Source organism: Crocuta crocuta, unplaced genomic scaffold (assembly GCF_008692635.1).
Source record: "Crocuta crocuta isolate KB4526 unplaced genomic scaffold, BGI_CrCroc_1.0 scaffold168, whole genome shotgun sequence".
In the NCBI taxonomy this organism is placed as follows: Eukaryota; Metazoa; Chordata; class Mammalia; order Carnivora; family Hyaenidae; genus Crocuta; species Crocuta crocuta.
In genome coordinates this window covers 6,388,273-6,416,150 of record NW_027532591.1, presented here as the reverse complement: position 1 = coordinate 6,416,150, position 27,878 = coordinate 6,388,273, and the positions used below count along the sequence as shown (strand labels likewise).

The 27,878-nt window shown below is 55.9% G+C and overlaps 1 protein-coding gene across 2 annotated transcripts in view; it reads left to right on the top strand.

Annotated features, from left to right (window-relative positions):
• Positions 1 to 27,878, top strand: part of SSBP3 (single stranded DNA binding protein 3) — a 157,716-nt gene that overhangs the window by 113,543 nt on the left and 16,295 nt on the right. The window contains exons 3-6 of one of the 2 annotated variants that reach the window (XM_077779700.1): positions 18,349 to 18,429; positions 19,343 to 19,402; positions 23,521 to 23,587; positions 23,679 to 23,755. In XM_077779700.1, coding sequence (XP_077635826.1) covers positions 18,349 to 18,429; positions 19,343 to 19,402; positions 23,521 to 23,587; positions 23,679 to 23,755 — 285 coding nt within the window. The remainder of the gene's footprint in view (positions 1 to 18,348; positions 18,430 to 19,342; positions 19,403 to 23,520; positions 23,588 to 23,678; positions 23,756 to 27,878) is intronic. The other variant, XM_077779701.1, reaches the window with a different exon arrangement.

Genomic DNA, 27,878 nt, shown 5'->3' with positions numbered 1-27,878 from the left:
ACTGCCCATTTCCGGAGCAGGCCAGCATGCAATGGGAATATTAGCTATTGATTGCTGGCCCTGCCCCTCGCTCATCTTGCAGGCGGCCACTCTGATATCAGAAGGGAAATAGAGATGGTATCGGGTTTTATCTGCTGCCAACAATTGCGCTTCTTCCCCTGCTTGGCCACCGTCTGGGCAGGCAGCTCTGATGCGCGAGGTCTTTGTACCAAGGAACCGGCCTGGCTTTGCTGTTCCAGCTTTGACCAGACCCTGCCCCAAGGTGGCCAACCCCGTTTTCAGATGGGGCCTCTAGTTGGTGCTAAATATAGAAGCCTATGGGGCCTCCAGGGTAGGTGGGAGGGAGCAGCTGTCTACCCCTATTCCAGCCCTTCCCAACACAGGGGAGCTTCCTTACACTGCCAGGCTGCAGGGCCACTCCCAGGGTCAGAAGGCTTGGCCAACCACATATTGGGTTCCATCCATTTGCTTTTGTATGGAAACACTATCTTATTTGGTGTTGAGGTTTCAAAGGTGGACAGTGCCCTGGTCCTGTGGCATGAGACGTCCCTGGTAGCAAGTTGAGGGCTGGTAGAGAGGTGGTTTGGGACCCAACCTGACCATGCCTCACAGTACTGGGGACTATTTTGGGGTTCTTCAGGTTATGGCAGAACTTAGCAAGAGTCTTCTGATTCTGCGCTTTCCTTATAAAAAGAGGGCCTTAATCTTGGTATTGCCAGCATCTGGCATGCACCAGGGGCCCAGGAAATGTTTGAACTATTTATTTGCGTTGCTCATATTACCAGCAGTGGAGCCCAGCCAGCCCTAAAGCTCTGGATCTTCATTCTGACCAGGCTCGGAGGGGCCAGAGGTGGTATTCTGCAGTGGGGAAGGATACAAAGGACGGTAGCCTGAGGACACCTGCCCCAATCCCCTGCTTGTCCACGTACTTGCTGAGTGACGTTGGGCGAGGGGCTCCCCATATCTGGGCCCCAGTTTCCTCACTAGTAGATGAAGCCGGGTGGACCAGATGGTCTCTGAGGGCCTTTCCAACTTGGATTTTCTGCTTTGGATCCAGATGGATTTTACATAATCAAGCAGTGGCATTTTTTTTTTTTTCCATGCAGCTTAAGTCAGTTGGGCTGTACATCTGGCAGGCTCAGCTTGGTTTTGGCCGGGCCTGCTGGTCTGGGTGGGCCCCCAGTTCCTTGGCCCTAAGGTGGTTCTAAGGGAGGCACCATCCAATGAGGGTTTCTAGGTCCAGAGCTGGGGAATTGCGGGAGGGCAGGGGTCACGAAGACGGGAGCATTGAGTACAAGCTGTTTTTGTTCTTGTTTTGTTTTAAATTCCAGCGATTGTTTTCAGTTATGTAGTGTTTTTAGACATGCAGTGTACTTTCATTCTGATCATAGCCTTTCTGCAGAGGTGGTAGGGCTGACTGGCAAAGGGAGACTCAGAAAGGTGAATGACCTGCCCAGAGTTCTCAGCTGTGGGCTCTCATCAGAGTCTAAACCTGTGCTTGCTGGTCCCGGATCCTAGTGCTCTTTCACACCAGTCAGATACATTTCTGATTGCCTAGAGGAAGAAGAGAGAATAGAGACAAAGGAAAAGGAGGGAAATAACGGAAGGAGAAAGAGAAACCCTTGCCCTCTTCTCTCAAAAGCAGGCAGTGTTTCTGTTCTGTCTGCTAGGACACTGCGCTGGGAATCATTCAGTAGCCATGTCCAGGCTCAACAGATACTGATTGGCAATGTCTGCCGTGAACATGGGGATATAAACAGTAGTACATGACTCACTGTTTGCCATCCGTGATCTAGTGTAGACTTCACTTTATAGATATAGGATGGGGCCCAGAGGCAGGCGGGAGTGTGGTCAGTGATAGTTATCGGCCCCCTCTGTGAGGACAGGGGGCTTGACTCTGGGCCAGAACTGTTCCTTCATCGTCTGTCCCCTGGAAGCACCCAACTTACCAGAGAGACAGACAGGTAAACCCATACCTGTAGCAAGAAATGGAGAGACCTGCCTGCTCAAGGGCTTGCTGGAGGCAGTGCAGTCTGGGATGGCGTCTAGAGTGAGGTGGGTGATAGGTAGGTGCTCAGTAGGAGTGGGCGACTGGAGAGTTTTCTGGCAGTGTTTGATGGACCTTTTTAAGGACCATGGGCCCTGTCTGGGGGTAGTGGGAGCCAGTGGAGCACCCTGGTCTGTGTTCCAGGACAGTTAACTCTGTGCCTGCTGTGCTCTGTCAGCTCTGTGGGGGCATGAACTTGGGGACTGACCACATTGATGATGGAGTCTGGTATTGCAGAGACCCAGCCGAGGTCAAAGGGCTAAAGACAGAGGCTTCTCTGAGAAAGACAGTCCTACGGGACCCAGTTCCCTTCGCCAGAAGTTCAGTTTGTTCCGCTCTGAGCTTCCCCAGATAATTTCCATCGTAGTGGGGGCACAGTAGGGGTTGACATGTCCCCCCTCACTCTAAGGAGTTCTTATTCCTGCCAGTTGAGTCCACTCCTGTCTGAGGCCTCCCTGCAGAGAACCCTCCCCATCAGTGGGGGTGGGGGGGGTAGGAGAAGGAGTGTATGATGTGTATACCTCAGAAACCTAAGAAATGATCCAAAAATAAGAAGGACAGATACACGTGACCTTGGACCTTTCCTATTGAGATGATAGGGAGCGCTTCTCTCCTCATTTCCTGCAGAAGGAGCTGGGGGTTTCTCTGGGAGAGAAGCAGCCTCAGGAGGGCTCTGATGAGTGACTTGAAGTATCTGAAGTTTAGCCATATAGAAGATTCGCAGACCTGGGCCACCTGGCTGGCTCGGTTGGAAGAGAATGTAACTCTTGATCTCAAGGTCATGAGTTCGAGCCCCACGTTGGATATAAAGATTACTTAGATAAATAAATCTTAGAAAAAGAGGAAGATACTCAGACCTGCCCCTGCAAGGCTTCAGCCCTTAGATCTCAGATCCTTCGAAGGAAGGAAGAGGGAGGCCAATTTGAGTCTTTGCGTGGAAGATGGTTCTTCCACCTGATAATTTAACAAAGTAGAGAGCGCCTTGGCACTGGTGGTAACCAAGTAGACTCTGTGCTCAGTAGAGAGCCCTGGGGACTGAGCGCCTTGGGGTAGGATGGTGTGTTTCCAGGGAGGATCAAAGCCCGGTAAGTGAGAGCAGGCCGTCGGCGGGAGCTCAGGCAGCGCCCAAGAGCTGGGCCGAGTGCTGTCCATTTCCTGCCTTCCTCTCTGGCGGGAAGCAGGCAGCAGCACAGGGAGCTGACCTTCCTTGCCAGAAAGCTGCAGCAGCAGGAAAGACCTCTCTGCTGACTAGGGCCAGGGCGGGACTAGGGGAGGCTTGGAAAGAAAGAAGCCACCTTGTTTGTGTGGTTTTCAAAGCCTGCTGCCCGGGAGGGCTCGATGGGTGGGGGCTCGGATCCCTGTTTGATAGATGGTGAGTCTGAGGCCAGGACCTAAAGGCTTGGCAGACTTGCTAATCATCCTTTCGTCCATTGGCCAGACGTGGTCTCCAAGGGCACCGTGACCTCCCAGTCACCTAGTGCTTGGCGAGCAGTGCGGACTAACGAGGCAGCCTTGGACCTGCCCTCCAGGGGCCCGCAGTCTGGTGGAGGCAAGGGCAGGGGAAGGAGCAGCTGGCCTAGCCTGGGGTCCATCCGGGAAACTTCCTCTGGGGCCCTTACTTAGGAGGCCTGAGCAGGAGGCATTTGCCATTGACGGGGTGGGGCAGTGTGCCAGGACATGAGTGTGAAAGGGCAAGTTTGAGGTGGTAAGAGGCCCGGATAGACACTCAAAGGACTTTCACCTAAAGACAGGGGGGCCATGGAGGATTCCTAAGAAGGGGAGTGCCGGGTTCCAGGAAGACCCCCAGTGGCCTGGAGGGATTGTGCTTGTGGCAGGCTGGCTATTGTAGAAGTGTGGGTTCCAGGCTGTGGTCCCCTGTGGGGGCAGGGAGGGGGTGGCCAGGGTCTGGGCTGGAGTGGTGACCGAATGCAGTGGCCAGCGCCTCCTTGGCCTGAACCATAGCCCCTTGCTGGATGTGGGGGTGGGGAGGAAGCCAAGCTAGGAGGATGCCCAGGGGCCCAAGGTAGTGAGAGGCTGTCAGCTCCTCCTATGCTATCAGACCCTCCACTTTCGAAGGGGAGGGGCCCCATACGTGGTCCTGTGTCTGCCCCCTTTGCTCCTCGAGGCTCCCAGCCAGTGCTCTCAGGTCCTAAAGTGGAACTGTCTGACCCCCTCTTGTAGCTGTCGGTAGAGTGCTCTCTAGATTAGAAAAGGGGTTCCCTTTGGACCCTGTGAGGTAGGCCTGGCAGCTAACAGCATTCCCACTCTGGATGAAGAAAACAAGGCCCACGTTGGCCGGAGAGCTGCTCAGGGAAGACGGGCCTGGACCAGGCGGTAGGCCTAGAGTTTTGAATGGGCATCCTTGTCTGTTGGGGAGCAAATGCCCTCCCTTTCTGGGCCCCATTCTCTGGCCCCCACCCCTCGCCCTGTCTGCATTGCTGTGGGCAGGAGGGCGTCTGTGGGAGAAGAGGACAGAGATGCTGTGTTAGGGGCGAGTGCACTGGTTCCTCCAGGGGACAGAAGCACCCCCCTCCTCCCCGCCCCTCACCCTGCTGTCTGCCTCCAGACTGACAGAAGGCAGGGTCACCCCCGCTGAGAAGGATTAGAGAGGAGGCGGGGCACCCCAACTGCTGGGCCTTGAGCTGTTCCCACCCCAGTCCCACCTGTTCCAAGCGCTGCGCAGCACAGCACCCCTCCTCTGGCTCCTGGGAAGCTAGCAGCCGGCTTTACGCCTGAAGACCCCTGCCCTGGATGTTGGAAGCCCTGATTTGAGTCAAACTGTGTTGCCAAACTGTGTCCTTGGAGAGCCATCCTCCCTTCTCTGGGCCTTAGGTGCTTCAGAGGACTTTGTAAGCCTCCGGCCACTCAGAAGCTCTGTCGCCTGGGCTGTCCCCCCTCCCCACCGTGGACCCACATGCAGGCCTCCCTGCACAATTGCCTGGCCTGGGTGGAAAGGCTGGGGCAGGAGAGAAGGAAAAAAGCCTTTTCTTGCCAGCACCGCCTCCACAAAGGTCAGGCTGTGCTCCCGCCCCGCCCGGCAGCCAGCCTGGTGCCTAACGTCGGCCGATGACCGCACCGGGGCTCCTAGCAACCACGGACAAAAGGTTACTCCTGACGTGCCCGGCCGCCGGGCCCCCTCGCCCTCCCTCCTGAAGGGGAAAACAAAGTTGCGGCCTTGACCGGCGCGTGTGCCTATGTGTACGCGTGCGGGCGTGTTTGTGTCTGCACACTCGCGCTGCCACTCCGCCCCTCTGAAAAACGTGAACTCCGCGTGTCGCGCCATAACTCTCGCTGATGAAATGGAAAGTTGAACATAAATCAATGTCTGCCGCCCTGTTAGCTATGCATCAGCAGTCAGTGCCTGGGAGATTTGCTCAGTAACAAAGCACCCAGCCGCTCTGCGGGCCTTGATCGCCCCCTAACGCGGAGCCGGCCCCACACCCGGGAGCTCCGCTGCTGGCCGCCTCTGCCTCCCCACCGGGGACCCCTGGCCCCAGGTCTCCACTCCCTTTCCCGGGAGAGGAAGGGGAGCGTCTTCCGGAAGGACCCTTGTACCCAGGAGGCCCGGACTAGTTCTTGCTGGTGCTCCTTACATCCCCCCACCCCGGGGACCCCTGCGTGTCCCCTCCCTCGGGACCTCCCCTGAGTTGTAAGCCTACTTGGTTCCCTGATGTTTATGGATCCCGTCCTTGCGGATTGGTGTGTCAGCAGCCACCTTCACCTCTCATGTATTAAGAGCTTGGGCTGGTCTATCCTTTTTCCCTTCCGACCTGGATCTTTGAGCATCTCTTAGAGCTGGATGCCCCCCATCACCCCCATGTCTGAGAGCTGCTTTGCCATGTTGTCTTCTGTCCCAGCACCGCGTCTGTTCCCTCCCTCCGCCCTGTCACCCCTGCCAAAATCCTCCCACCTGTCATGGGGGTGGAGGAGCCCCCTGGGTTTTTGTTTTGTTTCTTCATAGTTGGCTGAGGGGGTAGGCCCTCCTGCACCTTCCTTCTGTGCAAATCACGCTGAGGGTTTTCTTCCTTTAAAAAAAAAAGGGTCAAATTCCTCAGCCCTTGTAGCAGAAGAGGTTGGAGGAAGAGAATTCCAGTGGAATCCTATAATAACACGCCATGGCGTTATGTGGTTCAGGATAGACCCCCCTGAATGAGATCACACTGCCCTGAAAGGAAACTGCCCTTTGAGAAGTCTGGGCTGGGCCAGGGGGCTGGACTGGTGTCTGGGGGCTCTCTCACATCTCCCTGAGTATTGTTCTAAGAGCTGGGATATAGCAGGAGATCCACAGTGTGGCGTTTGGGTTCGTGTCCTGGCTCTGCGTAAATTAACTCCACAGCCAACCTTTCGCAGACAGGCTCCCTCCCCCAGCTGAAGGCCTTGGGATAAACAAAGCCCCCGGCTGCTCACTAATACCAAAATGGTGGGGTCACACTTGGTAAGAGTGTGGCTAGAAAGTGCAGCTTTCATGAAGTGTCGGCTCCCTGCCAGGTGTTGGGCTCCCCAAGAGCTCCTTGCCCGGGTGAAGGTCTGCATATCAGGTCTGTATACAGTGCAGGGTTGGGGGGGTCATGGGGTAACGGAAGTCTGGAGATCTCTGAAGAGGAGCATCACCAGGTGCAGTGGCCGTGACCAGGGGCTTTGGAACAAGACAGCGCCCTGTTGCTTCTGGACCACGTGTTCTGGGGAGCTGACCTGACCTCTCTGGGCACTGGTATCCTCCACTATGCTGAGGAGCAGTTATTTAGCAAATCACAGTGCCTCCATTTTTGGAGCTCTGATGGGGATGGACTCTGCAGAGAAACACGTGCTCCTGCTCAGTGACGGTTTATTATTGCCATTGATATGTGACCCATTGGCTTTAGGATCTGGGCTGAGCAGTAGGCAGAAGCCTAGCACCGGGGCCCCTGGAAGTTCATCCATCATCCCTCCCTCACCCTCTCTGAAGGCGTTCCATCCTTCCCAGAGGCTCTGAGGTCATGCAGCCTGGGTGGGTACATGGGTTGCCTTGAGAAGGTCAGCTAACCTGCGTGAAACTCATCGCTTCATCTGACAGTTGGGTGTTGAAGGTAGCCCCAGACTCTTGGGCACTGGTAAGGATGCCGTGAAAGGAGCCTGTGAAGCCCTGCCTGGTGCCTGGTGTGGGTAAATACTCAGGATCCTTCGGTGTGGATGTGTGTGGGTGTGTCCTGGGGCTGTTCCTTTCTGAAGCTGGGGGTCCGGGTAGAGCTAGGTCTTCCTAGCTCATCCAAGGGCAAGGGCCACCGGGAGTGTTCTTCTTCCAAGAAGGGAGTCTTAGAGGCTCAGCACAGCCTTGGTGGCAGTGATGTGCGGGAGACTTTCTGGGTGTTTTCAAGATCGATTGGCTTTTTAGTACTTAACCCTTCAGTTGGACTGATGTGCCTGGCACCAACTAAGCACCAGGCCCTGCCTGGCCCTTTAATGTGCCACCTCACTTAGTCCTGCCCACCTGGCCCAACTCCTTGTTCCCTGGTTTACCCACTGGGAGCTTACAGGGGAGGTGGAGGTAAGGAGGCAGGTTGTATGTTCAGGAGCTTCTGATTCTGTTCCTGCCAGGCTCAGCAGTACGAACTCATTCTGCTGTGAGTTCATGTTGGCTGTCCCGCCCAGGAGGCTGGGTGCCAGCCTGTCATCCTGAGCTCTGTTACTAGCGGACCTCACCTGGGCATATTGGAGTTTCAGCTCCCCACCAGTACAGTAGGAACAGCATCCACCTCCTTCACCAGCGAGGCATCTGGAAATGCGGTCAGAATGAAGGGCAGATCAGAAATCCGCACAAGGGCCCTTTCCTAGGGGCTGGCATTCAGATCTGTTCCTTCAGCACACAGGCAGTGACGGCTTTCTGCCTGGTCCTGCCGCACCTGCGACTGACTGGGCTGACCCCAGCCTCGGCAGACTGTAGGCCCGTGGGGCAGCTCTCCTCCAGCAAGTGCACTTCCTGTCCCCGGCGTCCGTCTGTTGAGGAAATCCACAGACCTTTGTGATCTGACGCCTGCTACCTTCACGCCATTATTAGACTGGCTGTTGATCCCCAGGACGAGGGCAGAGCTGTCGCTCTCAGACCCGGCTGCTGCCCCTCCAGCATGTCTGTCTGTGTGGCTCCCTCTACAGACGGCAGAATCCTCCCCTCCCCTGCTGAAGGCTCTTCAGTCTTGGGTCCATTTTATTTAAGAAGACTTTGACAGAGTCTTGCCTGGTCCTTGTCCCGAGGTCAAAAAAGATAAGTCCCAAATGTGGGTCTGATTAAGTGCCTCTTTCTCAGAGTAATGATAGCATCTGGTCCCAAGAAACTTAACTCTGCAGTTGCAGAAAAGGCTCGAAGTGTGTGGAGACTTGCAGTTTGTTCTGGGGCAATGGCTTTACCTTTCTGGGTCTCAGTCTGCCCACCTGTACGCACCTGACTCTCAGTATCTCAGTCCTGCAGCTCTCTGCGAGGGGGTAGGGCATCCCGTTTTACAGGCGAGGTAAGCGAGTAGTGGGGTGGGGGAGACTGCAGACGGTGCTCCTGGCCTTTGAACCTGGGGTTCTTCCAACAGCATTTAACCTCCCCCCGGCCGAGCTGTCCCTTGTGCTTTTGCTGAGGTGCCCCGTTTGCGTGACCCACTGCCCAGGTAACCATGGGCAGGCTTCCTAAACTCGTTTCTCCCCAGAGTCCTGGCTCTTTCCCTTGCCCCATCCTGTTGTTTCTCCTTGGGCCATTCCGCAAGCCGTTCCCTTCGTGGAGGAAAAGGCGTAAGACCACCCAGTCATCCAGGGAGCCATAACCCAAAGGGAGAACCTTGACCCCCTTTTTCCTCTTGTGAATGTTGGACGATCGGGGTTGAATCCTGGCATTCTGGATTTGTGCCTTCCCAAGCCCTGGACCTCTTCTTCCTAGTTGGATATGAGGAAATCTTTACTTTTTGGATCGTCTGCCAGGGCATGAAGGTAGTGGGGAGGAAGGCTGTATCTGTGCGTGTGTCTGGAGAGCTTAAAGTAGAGCAGGAATCCTCCGGGTGGATGAGGCAGTGCCTTTTTAATATGCGCCTCGCCTTCGGTGTGCCGTTGTGATTAACAGTGGAGCCTGGGCGCTGGTGCGAGGCGGTGTGGGGGCTGGCTGGCAGGACCAGGATGTGTCTCCATCTTAGAGCCAAAGGCAGTCTTTTGATGGGGTGGCAGGGGTAGGGGTCTGTTGTCTTGGCAGGGTAGGTGTTCCTAGGGACATCTGTGGTTCTGGACCCCGAGTCAGTCTCTGTCTCTCCCGCTTCCCCACAGGGTCGGTCTCTACTGCAGTGAGTCTATGTCAGGGAGGGAGATGTTTGCGTTCTGGACCCTGACCAGAAACCCACATGGCTGGGACTGGGTGTTGGAAGCCTTCTCCTGGGCCCCAGCTCCCTTGCCAGCGTTAAAGAGGGCTACTAGCTGTTCAGGGCTGGAGTGGGGCTTACTGGAAGAGCACTCCATGTGTGGTCAGAGAGAGATGGGAATCAGCACCCCAGCAGCTGTGGACTCGGTGTTCCGAGAAGGCTTGATTTCCAACTTGAGAGACACCACAGAAACGTCTTTGGAAAGGAAAGGAAAAGGTGTGTAATTCCCAAGATGTAGCTCTGACGGCGGCACTTAGGCACGAGCTCCTAAAGGTTAATGACCCCCCTTCTCGGCCTGGAGGGCCAGCCCCGGGTCTCCCTGTCCTGTGCCTATGGCCCTCCAGCGCCGTGCCCACATGACCACAGGTGCCACTCTCCTGGCCCAGAAGCCCCTTCTGTTTCTTCTCTGTTTCTTCCCTGGCCGTCTTTCCGGGTCCTGCCTCCATGTGATTATTCTGTAATTGCTGCCCCCTTGATTTCTAGTGCACCTGGTCCCTTTTCTCTGCTGGGATGTTGCTGTGGTAATAGGCAAACTCTGGTCTCTCCAACAGCCTGGGCCTCTTTTGGGGGAGGTCTGCAGTACTGTGTCTCAAGTGTCTCCAGTGCTTAGTACCTCCTTGGCCCCGGGTGCTGGGATGCAGTGACTGGACGCACTGCCAGGTGGACTGGGCTTTGCACCCATGTTCTCGGTACCGTTGCTTTTCCCCGTGTCCCTGGAAAGGGTGCCTGGTTATGTGGACACAGGCACATACAAACAGTCTCTAGCAGGGAGGCACCAAAGGTTTAGCAGCTGGAGGCAAAGTCACTGCTCTTAGCCCCCACCCCATCCCACCTAGAGCCGTTGAAGGTAGAGCCCTTCCCTGAGATGACCCTAGAGAACTTCGCTGCACGGGACAGGGTCACACAGTAGGGACCTGCTGAAAGAACTCAGGGCTGGAATGGAGGCCGCAGCATGGTCTGTGCTGGCATTTGGGGAATGAGTCTGTGGCAAGAAGGAAACCAGGAGGTGATCAGCAAGCACGTTCCCTGGGACCAGCCAGCTGGATGTGAAGGCTGGCTATTGTGTTCTAATGCTGAAAACCAGGCCTCAGAGATCAGCCATGTGGCATTTTGGTGGGAGAACCAGAACTCAGGTTCACTGACCCCTGGTCTAGCACTCATTCTGTTCATCCTCAGTGGGAAAAACTATGGCTGTGATAAATAATACTGTAACGTCATTGGACTTCAGTTTCTCTGCTGTAAATGGGGTTAATTTTTGCTTCATTTATTTGATAAGAGAAATCTAAGGTTAGAAATCAGAAAGCAGATATAGTACTCTCTTATTTCACCTTGAGAATTTTAAAAGAGCCCAGTTTCCCCCCTCCCTAGGCTTGAAAACCGTTACCTGTCCCGGGGGTCAGCAAACATTTTCTGTGAAGGACCAGATAGTACATATTTTATTAGGCCCTGTGGGCCGTCTATCTGGTCTCTGTCACAGCTCTGTCATTGAAGCATGACAGCAGCTGGACAGTAAACGAGTGAGCATGGCTGTGTTCTGATAAAACTTTATTGACAAAAACGGGCAGCAGACCATATTTGGCCCTGAGCCAACGCCTACTCTACCTCCACATGGTGGCCGTGCTCTGGGAGTCCTCGTGCCACAGCTGACCCCAGCCTCCATTCTGGGCACTCCGTGTGGTGCAGGGCACCCAGCCTGGACCCGGGAGCAGGGAGATGGAGGCTCAGTCTTCCTGTCTATGCATAGGGCTGGGGGAAGAGCCCGGGGGCAGTATGTACCGGAACTCTTCTGCGTTTGGTCTTGGACGCTGCCTCTACTTTCATTTGCCACGTTTCCTCCTTTTGTTTTGAAAACCGTTGCCTGCTGATTCTGCGTCTCTGTCTCTGTGAGGCAAGCGTGCATGCCTCCTGCCTCTTGAGAACATAACGCTGAGCACCTCCTGCGAGCGGCTTGGCACCGGATCCCCAAGTATGCGGACCTCTCACCCTTGCCGTCTGCCCAGCACTGTCTCGGTTCCTCAGAGAGAGGAGGGGGAAGGGCAGGTCAGCTGGGGCCTTTGCTCAGACAGAAATCAATGGGCTTTCTGCTGATCTTTGTGCAGAGTGGACCTTGGTGGCTGTGTAGACTGCCAGTGGTATGGAGAGGTGACCCCGAGGGGGAGACACCCTGTAGCGTCCTGCCCTCTCTGGCCGGTAACTTCCTTGCTGTCCCGGGAAGATGGGCTGTTGCCACTTCACCTCCCTCTGGCAAGACCCGTTCTCCTTGTCTGGCGCCCATGGAGGGTCAGGATTGTTGCAGGCTCATCTCCTGGGTGGCCAGCAGCGCCTGACTTGGGGCTCTCTTGGGGTTCGTGCCATTGGTCGTGGCCCAGCTCAGCCCCCAGAGGACCCGTTGTGCGTGCCCCAGGCTCCCTCTGCCCTTGGAGAGTGGGTAATTTCAGCTCCGACTCCGGCCTGTCCCTCGCACGTCCCACATACAGAGAAGCCCTGGACAACAGCGACAGAAGCAGGGAGGGAAGCAACTGGGTGAGCCGTTGCCAGCTTCGCCCCCAGAGGTCAGGATAGAGAAACAACTTTTCCTGCAATGAGGTGCATGTTAGAAGGGAGGGGCGGTTAAAGCTCTCCCTCCTTCACCCAGCCGGTGGTCAGCTTCGTGCTCCAGGGACCAGGCAGGCCGCACTGACGGATGCCGGCTGTCAGGGGCACTCGGGCACACCCTGGTCCTCTCCCCAGAACGGGCTTACAGTGTTTTCCGTCAACATTTATGTCCAAGGAGCAAATTGGATCGTCTGCCTCATGCCTTTTACCGTGTGTATAATTAATGTAATTTTATATTCTCTCAATTAAAGTGACACACCCAGCAGGCAGGTTACACAGGCCCCTGGTAATGCCCGTCGTATGTCTCCGCTGCCAGTAGATAAAACCCACCCCCTCAGCCTTGCCAGCCCAGGGGCCAGTGGCCCTGTGACTGGGGAAGAACATGTGGGGTATTTTGTGTCTGAGCCACCGAAAACGTCAGGCCCCCTTCCCCCAAGGCCTCCTGTCCAGACAGCAGGCACATTTGGCCAGTGGTAACCTCGTAGCATTCTGCAGCGTGTAGGGTACTCGCGTGGCTTCTCCATGAGGAACGAGTCACCTGGAAATTCTGCCCCTTCCAGATGAGCAGCCCAGAGCTCAGGGATACAAGGCAGGACTCCAGCCCGAGTGCCCGGGCTCTGGAGGCTGACACTCTTGCCACGCACCGGCCACCACCCATCCTCGTTTGCGTGCTCTCCCAGGCTCCCCTCTGCACCCAGGAATCATGGGAGTCTGTCTGGGCTCTGTTTCTCGGCGAGTCCGTGATTTCTCGGCAGGGAAAGGCAGCTTTGCAGAGTGAGGCCGCACTGGGTGACGGAGCGGTGAGTTCTGGAAACGTGGAAGTCAGCACACCGTTTTTATTACTTTCCCCCTTTTTAAAGACATCAGTGCAGTGTGTGTGTGTTTTGTTTACTTGCCTTTTAGTTTTAAAGAGCTATCCTCTCTTATCTGCAGTAGCCTTTAGCTCAGAGGACCAACTTGGCCACCCTCTTGGTGCTCACTTTTCCTTCTGGTTCCTTGAACTCAAAAGTGTCAGATGTGCCTCCCCACCTGCCCTGGGGTGGAGGGGTGCTGGCTGACTGTGGCTGCGGGGTCCGCCTGCTAGCCCAGCCTCACTGCCCTGTTTGGGCCCTGCCCGCGGCACCCCATGTCCACGTGGGGTGGATTGCGTAGCCTGCATGGCGTCTGCAGAAAAGACACCGTGTCTGAAGAGGATGAGCCGTGTTTTCAGGGTACACCTTGACTGGGCAGAGCAGGCCTCCTGAAGGAGGGCATGTGGGCTCTGTGTAGGCTGAGGAGAGTGCTCCTGGCAGAGAGGCTCTAGCTCCCACTTTATGGGCAGCGTGTGGCCGCCGGAGCGTGAGGCGCAAGACCACGGAGGAAAGAGGACCTTCCGTGCCTGGCACTGTCCCCTGCACCAGGCCACTGCAGTGTCGCTTCTTATGAGCAAACTGGACTCACAGCATGCCTCGCAGGAGCTGGGATCAGATGCCGGGTCTGTGTAGCTTGAAGCTTCCCTCCATCGTGCCACAAGCCCTTCTGTCTCTTGAGGGCGGCTTCAGGTGCTGTCCGGGGACTCCACTCAGACTTCCCTGGGAGGCAGAGGGGACTCCTGCTGGTGCCTCTGAAATGCCTCTCTGCAGAGACCTTGGGCGGCTGTGCTGTGGGAGTGCTCCACTCCCTGCCACACCCGGGATGGCAGAGCCTCTTTGCCTGAACTGTCAGCGCTCAGAGTTTCAGTGACCTGGCCCAGCATTTGCTTCGAGGTTTGTAGAGCCTCCCCACGCCCTGGTTAAGCGGCTCCTAGAGGCTGCTGTGCGCAACACAACGCAATGCTGGGATTGCAGGGAAAAGAATACCAAGAAGTGCAAGAGTTCTGGATCTCCACTCAGAGATCTTGGGAATGTCTGAGACACAGCGGCAAGTCCGTTAACAGGGTCTGGGGCAGAATGAAGGCCCAGGCAGGAAGTGCTGCTGCCACCTTTTCCCAGATTCAGTTGTGGGGTGTCCTGAGTTGAGGTCTCTCCCAGGCGCCGCCCTCCTTGCTGACTCCCCCATGGTGGGGGCCGTGCACTGCAGCGAAAAGAGTTCTGACCAGGCAGGGGCCCCGAGTTCTCATACCACCTGCCTTTAGGCCCCCATTCTGCGGCCACTCTGGGCCTCAGTTCACTTGCCGCCTTCTCTTGGAGCCCAAGGCATTTTAACTGACACTTGAGCTCATTTGTCACTATGTCCTCATCCTTCTCAAGTGGCGTGGAGGTTTCTGGGGCCAGATGAGTCCGATGCACCTCTGTGAGCCACCCCCCAGGAATGGGGCTGGCTCCATGCACCCACACATTCCTCAGCCTCGAGGATTTGTTCTTATCTGCTCCTTGTGCATGCTCCCCTCGTGACACAGAGGCACTGCTTGCGGGCTCGCTAGAATGGTGGGCCAGCTGAGACCCCTGGAGCTCTAGAATCAGACTCTGGCTGGTTCCACCACTGAACAACTTTGCAGACAGCTTCACCCTTTTGAGGTGTAAATGGAGCCACTGATCGCCTTTCCTGTGAGGAGTCCAGGTCACCTGACCAAACGCGGGTGAAGGCCAGCTCCATGAGGTGGGCCCCTGTGGTTTCATTATTACTCCGATTTCACTGATGAGAGAAATGTAGTCCATGGCAGAGTCCAGATTTGAACCCGGTTCTTTCCAAACCCCGCTTCTTTATCTCCAGTGGACAGGAACATGGTGACCAGGTAGAGAGCCCTGGGCTGGGGTTAAGGGACACGGTTCAGCCACCAGTGTGGTCTTGGACAGGTCATGCCTCGGTGCTGGGCCTCTCTTTTCTCCCCTGTAAATGTAGGACGTTGGAAGAAGTGATCATCTGTCAGGGCCACCCAACAAGCTTCTGCAGGCAGGTGCAGTTCTCGCTGAGATTCCGGTGGGACCCCCTGGGGCCCTCCTGTGTGGGAAACGCATCAGTATTACCAGCTTGGGACTCCCTCCCACCTTGATCCTTTCCACCCACTTCCCAGATCTGTTCAGAATTTGGGGATGGGAAAAGCCAACCATCTCAACAAAGATCAAGGTCCTTTTTTTTTTTTTTTTTGCCCGTCTCCTCTGTAGCCTTTTGACCAAGTGGGTAATGAGTTGAAAAGACCATGAAGTCTGTTTTCTCCACGCCTACCTGTTGGTCTCTTTCTGAGCATGAAGGTGCGAAACACCTTTTCTTGGCCCACTAAACCATAAGGCAGCAAATTGCGTACCTCCTTGTGGAGATGGGAACACATCTGGCGTCCTCTTCACAGAAGCAAACATTTCAAATGCAGGACCTGTTTTCTGCTCCCAAGAATATGCCAAGTGTGCGGGGTCCCTTCTCCCCCACCACCCCGCTGTTGCATGCAGTCTTGAGGACGGAGTCCAGGCACAGATGTAGTGGCAGACAGCTCCGGGCGGAGTGGAGATAGCAGAGATACGGAGGATGGAGCTTTGGGTACGTGCAGGGGCCCCCTGGGAATTGGCAGATTTCTGGCTGCATGGAGGGAAAGCTTTCTGGCTCATAGAGCTCCCCGTAGTGCTGGGGACCGAGCAGGGCTGGGAAATACACAAGCAGAGCCTGGTCAACACCTCCCCTGGGGCTGGAGAGGAGCTCCGTGCCCTGGGGGAAGGTGAATGCCGAGTGTGTCTCGAGATCATGGTGGGGTTTTCTCTCTGGGTAACTGGCTGGTCTGTGCGACGGTTCTCTTGTCTTCAGTATTCCAGAGCCTTCCAAGTCACAGGGGAGGCTTCTGAGATGCTGCTTCCTCCCCAGCCTTAACAGCCTACTCCCCACCTCTCCCTGCTGGCCAGAGAAGTTGCTGGGGCCTCACTGAGCAGCCACATTCCTGGCTCTTCATACGCACTGGCCATTTGTCCTTAGGCACCTGCTTTGAGGCAAACCTATGCCACATCCACTCATGCAGGGATCAGTCACCAGAGTCCCCGGGAGTTTTTGAGGGAGGTAGAGAGGCAAAGCATACATACCAGCCTACCCTGTGAACCTCAGGGGGCCCAAGTGGCCATACTGCAGGGCCAAGAGATGGCCTATAATGGCCCTCCCAGACCCAGTTTCAAGAATCGGCCTTTCATAAGGACTGCCATCGATTGAGGCTCCCTGGGGGTGTCACGCACTCTTAGGTGCTTTACATACATTTTCTATAATCCGTCATCGAGTCGGCCTGCTTGCCTCCCCTGGTTAATGGGGACACAGGTGTGGGGAACCTGCCCAGAGATACACTGCTCTGCCTGAAGAGGCACCGGATGTTACCAGGGAGGCCCACGAGGGTTGGGGGGAGGAGGCGCTCCCTTCTTGCCAAGAGCTGGGAACCAATAAAAGGCCTTTTGCCCCCTCTTGGCAACTGGACCTCACCCTTGAACCCTCCTCTTCTGTTCTTTTTATTTCTCTTTTTTTGGGGGGGTTGGCTTTGAATTATCTTATTTTGTTTACATTGCACCCAAGTTTCATGGTACAAAAGACTTGCAGGTGCAAATATGTCCCGCCTTCATTAACTTCCCCTCCCTTTTTAATTTATGTGATTTCAATTTTCCTTCCCTGTACTGTTAATTAGGGGACCCTCTAATCAGTGCCATTATCACAGTGGTATTCATGTTTAGGAAAGCCGCTAAACAAATGCTTGCAAAATTGCTAAATGGCTAATTAATGTCTGTTAATTAAGAAAATTGCTCATGGTAACAAACCATGCCGTTGCTGGCAGCCGCTAGAAAGACACACACTTGTTGAAATTAGTAGCGTGGCAGGTAGGGGAACATCTGCTCCGCAGAGCTTTCCGGAAGTGAGCAGCCCCTCTCTTGGCCAGGAAACTCCAGGCCTGCCCTCGGTGGTGCCCCCGGGTTCCTATACGCCTCCTGCAGTCTTTCTCGGCACACCTCTTCGCTGCGACCCCCGCCGACTGGTCCCGGCCCCTCCACCCCTCCCCAGCACCAGCCTGCTTTCCAAACCAGCATGGGGGGTGGGAGGCTGGGCAGCCTGGCTTTGAGGGAGGAGAAAATCCTACCTGCTTCTTGAAGATTCTCTCTCCCTCTCTTCTTTAATGTAAGCGCCCCCACCCCCCCATGCCAGTTTGGAAATGGTCTCAGAATTGACGTTCTGAGAGTAGTGGCAAGATCACGGGTGGAGAAGAGGGAAGTAGGACATGCTTCTCACCACCTGTACCAGTGTCCAGCTCCAGACGCCCTGAGTAGGCGGGAAGGATCCTCCAAGAGTTGTTTTTTGTGCTTTGGGACTGACCCGCCGTTGGAGATACATTGGACACTGTGAACCAGTCTATGTATACACACGTGTGTATAAATGTAAAAAGAAGTTAGTGAAAAATACTTGCCTTCATATACACAGAGTTCGATATTTTCTGTTCTATTATTTTATTCTTTTCCAGATTTTTAGGAAACAATGGTTGCAACCCACTAAATTGATTTTACCACCCACTAATGGGTTGCAGCCCACAGTTTGACCAACCCCGTGGTTTAAGTGAATTCATCTGCTCATCTCTTCTGGGGGGAGTCGAGGTCAGCATAGCCCAGGGCTTGCGGGGTCATCTCAGAACCACAGGGGGCTCACTGCCCTCTAGACTGGAAAGCCCAGCCCCTCCACCCGTCAGGGGCCTCCAGTCCCGTCCTGCTGCTCCTCTGCCCGTGTCTGCTTAAGCTGTGGGCTGCAGGGGTCAGGGTGGTGAGCCTGGGGCCCATCAGGCTTCACCTCCTGGTTCTGCCACCTACCAGTTGTGTGGCTGTGGCCAAATCCGTTGTCTCTCGAAGCCGAGTTTTCTGATTGGTAAAAAGAAGGAAAACCCTGACCTCATATGAGGGGCCATTTCCAAGTGAAGGTGAATTAGCAGAGTGCACCAGTCCGTCCCATTCCTTCTCTGTTCGGTCTCTGGCACTACTGGGCTCCTGTCTGTTCTCGTGCATCTATCAGGCCCCTTTCCTCAGTAGACTGGCCTTNAGCACAGGGCCTTGCTGGCCTTGCCAGGTTCTTTCCGCTCCCAGAAGCGGCCCTTGCACCCTCTGCAGAGGGGTTGGCTCGCTGCGCATCACCGTGCTCTGAGCCCGTCACAACCAGAGTATTTAACATGGCAAACTCGGCTCCACCGATAGCCTGCACCCGGGCCCCTGCTTCTGGGTGCTTTGCCAGAGGAGCTTGGTTTTCTCTTCCGCCCCTGGACGCCCTCCCCCACCATNCCCTCGCACCCCCACCCCTCTGCCAACCAGAGCCCGCCGCCCGCACGCCCGCCGCCTGCCCTTCGTTTTGGTTTAATTTTTGTTCTTTTAAGCTTCTGCGCTTCTCCATGTGCTGTGATCTATAACCTGCCTCTGCTGTCTGGCCTCACAGGGTCCTCCGGGGTCACAGCCCTCGCCGCACGCACAGCCTCCACCTCACAATCCCAGCAGCATGATGGGACCCCACAGTCAGGTAAAAGCGCTGTGGCTCGCCCGCCCGCCGGGGGGCGCGGGGCACGAGGAGGGCAGAGCCAGCAGAGGAAAAACAAAAATCAAAATGTGCTCTAGCCATTGCTTTCGAGTCTTGACTGACAGATGAAAGTAATAAAAAAAAATAAGGACAAAAAAAATTAAGAAAAAATTTCCCCCTAAAAGTCTTCATTCCTCGGATATCACACCCAGCTTGGATATGAAACCAAAAGAAAAGAAAATCTGTTTCTGTGACCTTGTCAGCGGCCTTTGCGTTTTTGTTTTTTCCTCTCTCACTTTTGGTTTGGTTTTTGAGTTTGGTTAACCATTTGTTTGTAACCGGAGCTGCATCCCTAGCCTTCTTCTGTGTGCGTGCTCGCTGCTGAGAAAGCTTTCCTGCCCATCACCCTGCACACGTTAGGGAGCCCGCTGCCCCCTCACCCTTCTCATCGTGTCCTCCCCTCGAGTCCTCGCTCCCCTTCCCACCCCCCTCTATGGTCTCTGTGTGTGTGCGCGCGCGTGTGTGTCCAGCTTTGTCTGCACACCCTGAGAGTTTTACGTAGCAATCCCTTTCTGATTCCTGCGCCTGCCCCCACTGAGAGCGGCGGTTTCCTTTCTTGCCCCTCACTCGTGTCACTCCTCTTGCGCGTCCTGTGCAAAGTCCCAGCCGCGCTCTCCTGCCACCCAGAGTAGGTCTCCGTGAGCGGACGCGGGATCCGGAAGCACCTACAGCATACACACCTTTTGTTCCCTCTGCCCAAAGGAAGCTTTGCCCAGAGGGAAGAAGCCACCAGGAGAAAGAGAGTTTCAAAGATCACTAGTTGTAACAAAACTGGACTTTGTGGAGTGGACTGCATTTGTGTGTGTCCCTGCGCGGCAGTGCAGGCTGTCATTGAACTAATTCCCTGTAATTGCAGCCTTTTATGTCACCGCGATACGCAGGCGGCCCCAGGCCCCCGATCAGAATGGGAAACCAGGTATGGTACTTTTTCGTGTTCTCTCTCCCTCACTCAGCCACCCCGGACCCCAGTTGGACTTTGACTCAAATCAGAATTGAGGGAAAGGACTGGGAGATGGAGGGACAAGTTCCAATGCAGGAGGTAGCTTCCCAGAGAGGGCCCTGGGTCCACTTTATGTCCATGGCACGGCGTCCCACTCCCGGCCTGTCATCCGCCTCTCCTGGTGGGTTTCGGGCAGCGGTTCTGGAGCTCCGGGGGCAGCTGCAGAGGCGGCTGTGTTTGGGAGACAGGGCTTCGGCTATTCTAGAGAAGGTAGTAAGGCCCCTGCCCCTCCCTTCCAGCCCCTTCTTGGAAAAGGGTCTTCCTCCTTAATGAAGTTAATTGACAACGTGCATTTTTTCCTGGAAGCTTTTGAGAATTGCCAAGGCTGGTAAATATAATCCTGCTATTAAGGGAAGAAATGGCCCATAGGAATGCTTAGATCAGGAGCCTGGGTGCGGTGGAGCAGGACATTTCGTGAGGTTTTTCAGCAATGTCTGCCTGTTTCCCAGACCCAGCTCGAGACAAGAAAGGATTTGTTCACGTAATTAGCAAAGTGGTCTGCTTGTGGAGAGGGCTTCTCGGCCTGGGGTTGTGTGCTGTATGCTGGCCCATCAGGGTTGGCAGTTCTAGGTGATCTGGAGAAAGCGGCCCCCGTTGCCCCCCCCTCCCCCCCCCCGTTCAGTTCTTCCAGGGGTGGGAGGGGAGCCCAAGAGGTAAAGATAAAATACCGTTTGAGGATTGACAGACTGAAAAGAAACTTTAAAAGAAACATCAGGGGGATTTCTTTTCATGCCAAGATATTTTTTATATGCAATTCTGAGTGACCTTACGAAAGCCCTTCAAAAGATTTGACCGCATCACCAGCACCTCTGGCCCCTGAAGCCTTTGGAGCTTGGGAGTTCAGTTATCGACTAGAGTGGCATTATCGTTGCTGTCCTCAAGGCTCTGCAGGAAGGTGGTGGCGGAGGCTGAGGGGAGATGCTTGTAATCAGGGGCCTCCAGTTTTAGAGCTAAATTGCTTACCAGGTTTCCAATAATTTTTTTTGCCCTCCAAAAATCTTTTGTTTCCTCTTTTCTCTGACATGAGGGGGGAGATTTAAACAGGAATTAGAGACCCAACTTTATAAGCAAGGAGAGACCCTTGGATATATCTCCGATGAGGAAATAGAAGGTCAGAGTGAAGGAGTGACTTCCCAGAGTCTTCCAGTAAGCTGGGATTATGCTGGTCTGCAGCTCCCAGCCCAGTGCTCTTTCCTCTGCACCTCGCCCAACTCACTTAGCTTTCCGAGGTGTAAAAGTGCTACTCTGGTCACCCAGTGGGCCTCCTCTGCCATCACGTGAATGGGTCCGAGCAGTGCCGTGTCCCGCCCCCCCCTCGCCCCGCACATCCAGTGGCTCTCCTCGACCAGAACTGGCCTCCGCCCTGCGGAGGGAGCAGATGCTTCCTTATCATAATTATGGCCTTTCCTCCAGCAATTAAGGGACACAGAGGAAACATGTATGTTTCTATTTATCAATTAAGCACGAGCGAGTACCCAAGGGAGCAAATTGGGGGTGGGGGGTAAATCCGTCATCTGCACCTCACATTACAAACCAGTTGTCCGAACCTTCCTGCCACCCCCCCCCCCCCCCCCATGGAAAATCTTCACTGATTTTCCTTTCCAGTGGATGCAAGAAAGGTTTGTCCTCCGAGGAGGGCCATGCCCCTGTCACAGGTTTGGCACCCGGGGTTTTGGGGAGAGTGCCCTCACTTGGGGCGGCAGAGTGAACAGGAGCCTCTGTGCCCCCCGGTGAGCCCTCCCCTGTGGCAGGTGGAGGAAGTAAAGGCAGCGGGACTTGGTCAGGCTCATGTGACCTCCTTTGTTAGGGCAGTGAGAAGGGCACTTAAGGGGGCAAGAAGCCAAGGATTGTTGACCAGTCCCCAAAGTCCTAGAAGCCCATTNAGGGCGGGTGGGTGGGTGGTGGCCAGTGGGGTTCAGCTGGGCTTAGGAGAGGAAGACCCGGGCCGGGTGTGTTAGGCAGCCCTTGCATACGTGTCCCAGAGGAGCCCCCACGTGCCTGGTCGCCAATTGGGGCAGGCCGGCTGAGTGACCGTGCACACGCCGCTGGGATTTGTCCGTACCCTGGGCGGACGCTTGCTTCCTGTGCCTGCCCCGCAGTGCTCTCAAGAGGTACAGGCCTATTTGCAGGACCCAGGGGACAGTTCCCTAGCAGGCCCGAGAGTGTGTGCTCAGCATGCGCTTACGGCCCCCTGTGTGAGCTGTTACTTTTCCTCTTTCTTGCATTTGAATGCTTCGGCTTTCTTGTGTGAGACCCTCTTATCTCGGTCATTGCGCATCACCCTTCTCTTGTAAAGGGGGCCAGACTGCCCTGTCCCCAGTTCAGGGTCCACCCCGGTGAGGGAAGGAGGAGGGAAGTGACCCCCAGCCTCCCACCAAGTCTTTGGGCAGCCCTGCTCTGCTCCTGAGTCCTGACACAGCAGGGTCAGGGGGGCCCATGGAGGAACTTCCTTAGAGAATTGTTGGTGTAGACACTGGGCTACCTGGAGAGGGAGCGATTGCCTGGCCCCCACGGCTGCTCCAGCAGGGTTAGGTGGGGGCATTCTGTGACCCGGGGGTGGGGGACTGTCTGCCTCAGCATCCTGGGACCCCCCCCAAACCAGGCAGCCTCAGAGGCAGGCAGGACTCTGTCCTCTCAGAGTCCTGTAACTGGGATCCCAGTCCCCAAAGCCGGACAGACACATACCAGTCAGGTGATGGAGAGCTTGGGAACAGGAGAGAGGAAGCAGGGCTGGGAGAGAGCGAGAGTTCGGAAGAGCTAAAACCCCGGGGGCTAGAGAGAGAGAGAGAGAGACTGTGAGCACCCCGGGCAGTGGAGATGGCGGGCACTCCCAGGTTGGTACAGCCTCCCGCAAGCACCCCCACCCACTGGACACATGGACGGACACACACACACACACACACACACACCCTTGCGCACACACACCCTTGCACACACACCGTTCCGAAGCTAGGGAAAGCAGCGAGAGCTTGCCCCTTTGCTTACCATCACCCCGTCCCACAGCTGGTTTAGAGCTTGCCCTTGGGCCACAGGCAGCCCAGTTCCCCGCTTGGACACCCCCCAGCAGTGGTCAGGACGGAGGGGACAGTTGTCCCTATCCCAGATGCTGTCCTCCGAGAAGCATTGGCACGTGCAGATGGGAAGAGGTGGTCAGCGTTAACAGAGGCTTTCTTCTCAAAGGCAAGGGCCTGTGTTTAGTCCTGAGGCAGAGCGTTGTAGAAGCAGACTTTCCCTTCCAGCCCTGCTTCTCTTTTTATTTCCTTCCGAGTTGCAGCCGAAGTAACACCAGTCCCAAGTAAATCACGTGTAACAGGTTTTCACAGCAAGCGTGCCAGGCACCCCCTCGGGAAACCCACGGCTCCCTGTCCTCACCACCACCTTCATAGTGACCGCGCCAGCATCACCACTTGCACCAGGCTTCGGGGAGCAGGCTCTTGTTCAGCATCCTTCACCTGGGATCGGAAGGGGACATTTCATGTGCTGGATGAAGACAGGGGGCTGGGAGCCTGAGTGCTTGTCCTCACTCTGCCAGCCAGTGCCTGTGGGCCGTTGGGCTGTGAACCTCAGTTTCCCCATCCAGATCTCAAAGGCCGCCTCTGCGCCTGTTCCTCTTTAAAAAAAGACCTCCTTAGTGATAGGATTTTTAACTGGTGGGTCTCTTGGTCCGCGCACTTTTGGGGGAGGGGTGGGTGAGTTACATCCCCATGGGGCGAAAGGAAGATAGGGTTTGGCTTAAGCGGTGGTGGCTGGTGTTCAGGAGGTGAGAGTGGGGGCATGTTGCCGCTGAGGGAGGGTGTATGGCAGGTGGTGCGGCCAGGGTGAGGCCGAGCTCTGGCAGGGACACGGGACACATGAAGCCAGCAGGGTGTGTGATGGGTCNGCAGCCCCCTGCCGCTCCTGGAGATCTCCCCTGCCCCCAACCCCAGCAGGTCAGGGAGGCCGTGAGTGGCCCCAGGTGGGCAGCGGAGAGCTGGGCAGGCGGGCACACCTCCCTCCATCCCAGCCACTCAGCGCGAGTGTCACGTCTCTTTCAGCCTCCGGGAGGAGTTCCTGGGACCCAGCCACTGCTGCCCAATTCCATGGATCCCACCCGACAACAAGGTAGAGAGAGCCGGGCGGGGTCGCCTGCGGGCACAGGGAGTCTGTGCTGTCTGCCCCCCGCACCTCACGGCTTATCTCCTCTCTCGTGCAGGGCACCCCAACATGGGAGGATCAATGCAGAGAATGAACCCTCCCCGAGGCATGGGACCCATGGGGCCTGGCCCACAGGTAACTACCTGTCTGTCTGTCCATCTCCCTGGCCATCTGTGTGCACCCGCCTACTCTCCTCTTTCCACAGTCTGTCAGTCCTTCCGCGTCCCTCAGGGGTGAGGGGAGAGGACATGGCCAAGTTCCCAGCTGCCCCGTGTCCACGGCTGGGCTGGCCCCACGCACAGCCAAGAGCAGCCCACCCTTGGCAGGCGGCAGGCAGAGTTGAGGGGCCGCTGGCGAGCTGGGGGAGGGGGGGCCTCCGGGAGCCTTCTGGTGGCAGGCAGAGTTGAGGGGACGGTGGAGGGCCTGGTGCACGAGTGGCAGTGTGGGTCCTCCAGGGATCCCAAAGCCTCCTACCCTGGGTGGGTGAACTTGAGCTAGCTCAGGGTCCGGGTTTGTTGTGACCCAGAAGTGGGACAAATGAGTGGCAGTCTTCACTCTGCCTGCAACCCACAATTTGTCCTTGGGTGAATCGTCTGACCTTGGTGGGCCCTGGCAGGCCTTGGTTCCCCTCCTCTTCCATGTGGGGCAGAGTGTGTCTATAGTCAGGCTCTCTGCTATGCCGCCACAACTGACAGCAGGCCGGGCCGGCCAGGGCCCCTAAGACCCACTTCAACCCAGAGCTTCTGCCGGTTTCATGTACCAGGCTCTTAGGTAAGATTTCTTCTGACCAGAGGGGTTCCGTTGCCATAAAGAAGCCTCTGGAAGAAATTCTGTCAGGTGCCCCATCTACCTCTTGGTAATTACAGCACAGCGGTCGCTCCTTGTGACCACCTTCCCTGCTCCACAGGACCATCAGGCAGCGGTCTGACAGGCCACTCCTGTTCTAGAACCTCATCACGCTTGGTTCCCGCTCTTCCGAGTATTTGAATGTGTCTCTGTCCCCTGGGGTACCCGTGGCAGAGAGTGTGCTGATCTGACTGAAAGAAGCCGGAAGTCTGAATAAGAAGGGAGTTTGAGTTAGCAAGATGGGGACAGTCTTGTTTCCCTTTTCTGCCTTGCCTGGAAGCCCACTGGTCTCTTCCCCACTCCCTGCCTGCAGATGTTTGCATTTTCTGGGCCCCTCCCCAGGTTTCCAGTTCCCTGAAGAGGAGGAGTGCTCCCACTCACAGACACGTACCCCGCTTTTGGAGCGAGAGGTGTCTGCCCACACCCACAGTCCTCCGCTCCGTCTGGAGTTGTATTTCCAGCACACCCAGCCCACTGCTTTCTTCTCCATGGTGGCTGCAGCCTCTGTACATGTTAGGGAGGCCCTTGGCAGCTCATGGCCCCATAATCCTAAAAGGAAGTAAGCTCACGCCAGTTGGACCTCTGGTTTTCTTTGTTTCTTTCTTTCTTTTCTCAAATTCTCCGGAGCTTGTGTTTTCACCAGTTCCCTTTAGGCCCCAGAGAGTGGCCCCTTCCTGCTACGTGGCTGTCTCCAGCTGCCCTCTGCAGGGCGGGCGGGGGAGGGGGGGGGCAGGGTCTGAGAGCCGAGAGTTCCATCCCGTCTCCTGAGTCCCGAACCTTTGGGTCCTTCAGCTACACATTAGAGTTACTCTTGGGGTAGATAAGCAGTGACCTGAGACTTCTGGAACCTCACGGGGGATGTGGGGACACAAGGGGATGGAGTGGGAGGCAGGAAAACTTCATTCCTGTGCCCCTGACCGGCCCTCTGGGTCCTTGGAGGCTTAGCTGCCGCGTACGTAAAATGGGAAGGAGACTGGAGTCTGCTATACAGGACTGCTCAGAGGGGTTCTCCGGGTGATGCTTGGCACGGGTGCTCTTAGTAAGAGGTGCATGTTTTCCAACGTGGGGGCTTCAGATCAGTGTTCAGGATTCTGATTGTGTGGGTTTGATGATTGCTTTGGGCTGTATGTGTTCTGTGGGGTTTTTGTTTTTGTTTTTTTGTTTTTTTGCCAAGGCCATTAGCAGTTAGTAATATTGAGGTTCTGTAAGCTGGGAATGGATGTCAGCAGGCTGACTGAGAGCAGAATATTCTGTGAGTCTCGGACTTCTTCCCGGCTTAGCAGCTGTCTGGTCACATCAGAGTCTCTGATCAGCAGTCTGGCACGGTCGTGGCATGCTTTAAAGAGGTGAGGGTCCTAAAGACTGAGGTCTTACCAGAAAAGGCCTCGTGGGTCCACTGTGGCTCTCCTGGCTTCACCAAATGGTGTGCACAGGCACAGCTCTCCCACAGGCCCTGACGGAGTTGCCCAGGGCGGAGGGAGATACTAGCCCAGGGGTCAGGCCAGCTGAGCCACCCCACTCTCCACCAGCCTCAGGGGCTCTGGAGATGTCTCTCTTATTCTTTATTTGACTTTATTGTATCAAAGAGAGACCCTAAAGTGCTCTGCCCATGTCTCCTGTACCCCTCTGGGTGGCACGCAGTCTGAAATTCCAGAGCCAGAGCTCCCCTTAGAGCAATCCAGAATGTCTGCAGCGGTCCCTCACTGGGGGTAGAAGGGCTGGTCTGGTGTGGGACAGGTTTTGGCCTCAGCCAGGAGCGGCACTGCAGAGCCGACAAGTTTGGGACCCCGAGGCCAAGGACAGGGCCATTACACCTCCTGCCCTTGGCCCTTTCTGTCTGGCCCCTGGGGGTGCTGTCTTGGTCACTCCCAATGGACAGGAGAGGGATGAACTCAGAACCTAGTGCAGGAAAACACGGTTCTGGCCACAGTTCTGGCCTCTAGTCCCTCATCTGCAAGATGATCACCTCGCAGGGTCCACTGTAGGTCTGGTAGCAGCAGCGTGAGGTGCCCGCAGGGTGTTCCCTGAACCATACTCCCTCCCTAGAACCCGACCTCAGGGAGGGGTTCCTGCTTCTGCCACAGCCTGGGCTCTTAGAAAACAAGGCCAGCCCCTCAGGCAGCCGTTAGTAAGTACCACTGTATGCACGGTGCCGTACTGAGACCAAACACAGAGGTGGGAAACCATCAGCCGGTTATTCCAAGCGGGGAATAAGAGTGCTGCTAATAGCCAGTGACCACTCCAGAACTTTCTGAACAAAGAATAGGCACAGTGTAGTCTTGGGGCTACTTTGTAGATTTCAAAGCTGGACGGAGTGACATTTGTTCTTTTTGAGCCTGTGTTACATTTTAGCCTGAACGTCACAAAGGATCCAGCACACCAGGCATCGCCCTGCCCTGTTCCCTGAGCGTGTCAGACAGATTTTACTCTGATTTTGTGAAAGGGCCAGTGCCTAAAAGGAGGTAATATATCCACTTAGTTATAGTCTTTCTTTAAAGAACTGTGTCGGTATCAGATGGGAACGTTTTGGCTAAGTTCTAAGACCGACTTCTGTTGGAGTGAGGCTAAATCCACAGGGGCTGCCGGCCGGGCTCCCGTGGACAGAATGTAGGGCCCCCTTGGGGTGCTGTGGCTCCTACACCCTGTGAGTCCCAGCTACCAGCGTTGCTGGATCCGGGCCGGGGATGGAGCCAGCACAGGCTAGCATCAGATCGCCGTCCCAGCTTGTCTGCATTTGAGAAGGTTCAGATGAAGGATCGCCCATGATCTCCAGGGACAGTTCTGTGCCACCCGGAGGAAACTGCATCTCCCTGCCATCCAGACCAGCCCGCCTCTTCATTGGTGCTGCCTGTGGCCCAGCAAGAGACAGAGGGATCATGAACCTGGCTAGAGGTGTTAGGGGCTGCGTGAGGAGAAAGTGGGGCTGCTCAACACTTTCCCAGCGGGGACCCGTAGAGGCCCCCCAAACCTCATATGATGAGAGGGAAGTGGAGGAGAGGCACCTGCTTCTCAGGAAATGGCCGTGTTTCTAAAGACTGGAATGTTCTTCCCCTACTTTAAAGTGAAGGTGGTGCGAGGTGTCACCAAGGAAGAGCCCCTCTGGGAGCTGTAGGAAGAAGGAGCGGGTCCCAGCCTTGCCAGCTGCCCGGTGCTTTCCTGTGTCCAGAGCCTGATGCCTGACCCGAGGTCCCCAGCAGGGCGATCCTTTGTTGGTCCTGACAGAGACCAAGAGCCTTCTGCCCAGCATCCGGGGTTCCCGAGCGGGGATGACAGTGAGGGTACAGGAAGAAGGGGACCACCCCATGGATGTAGCCAGCCCCACGCTGCACCGGGGATCTCTCCCAGGCCTCCAGCTGTCCCTGCAGAGCCGTGAGGAAGGTGGGCAGTGGGGGGGGGGGGGGGGCGGGGGGGA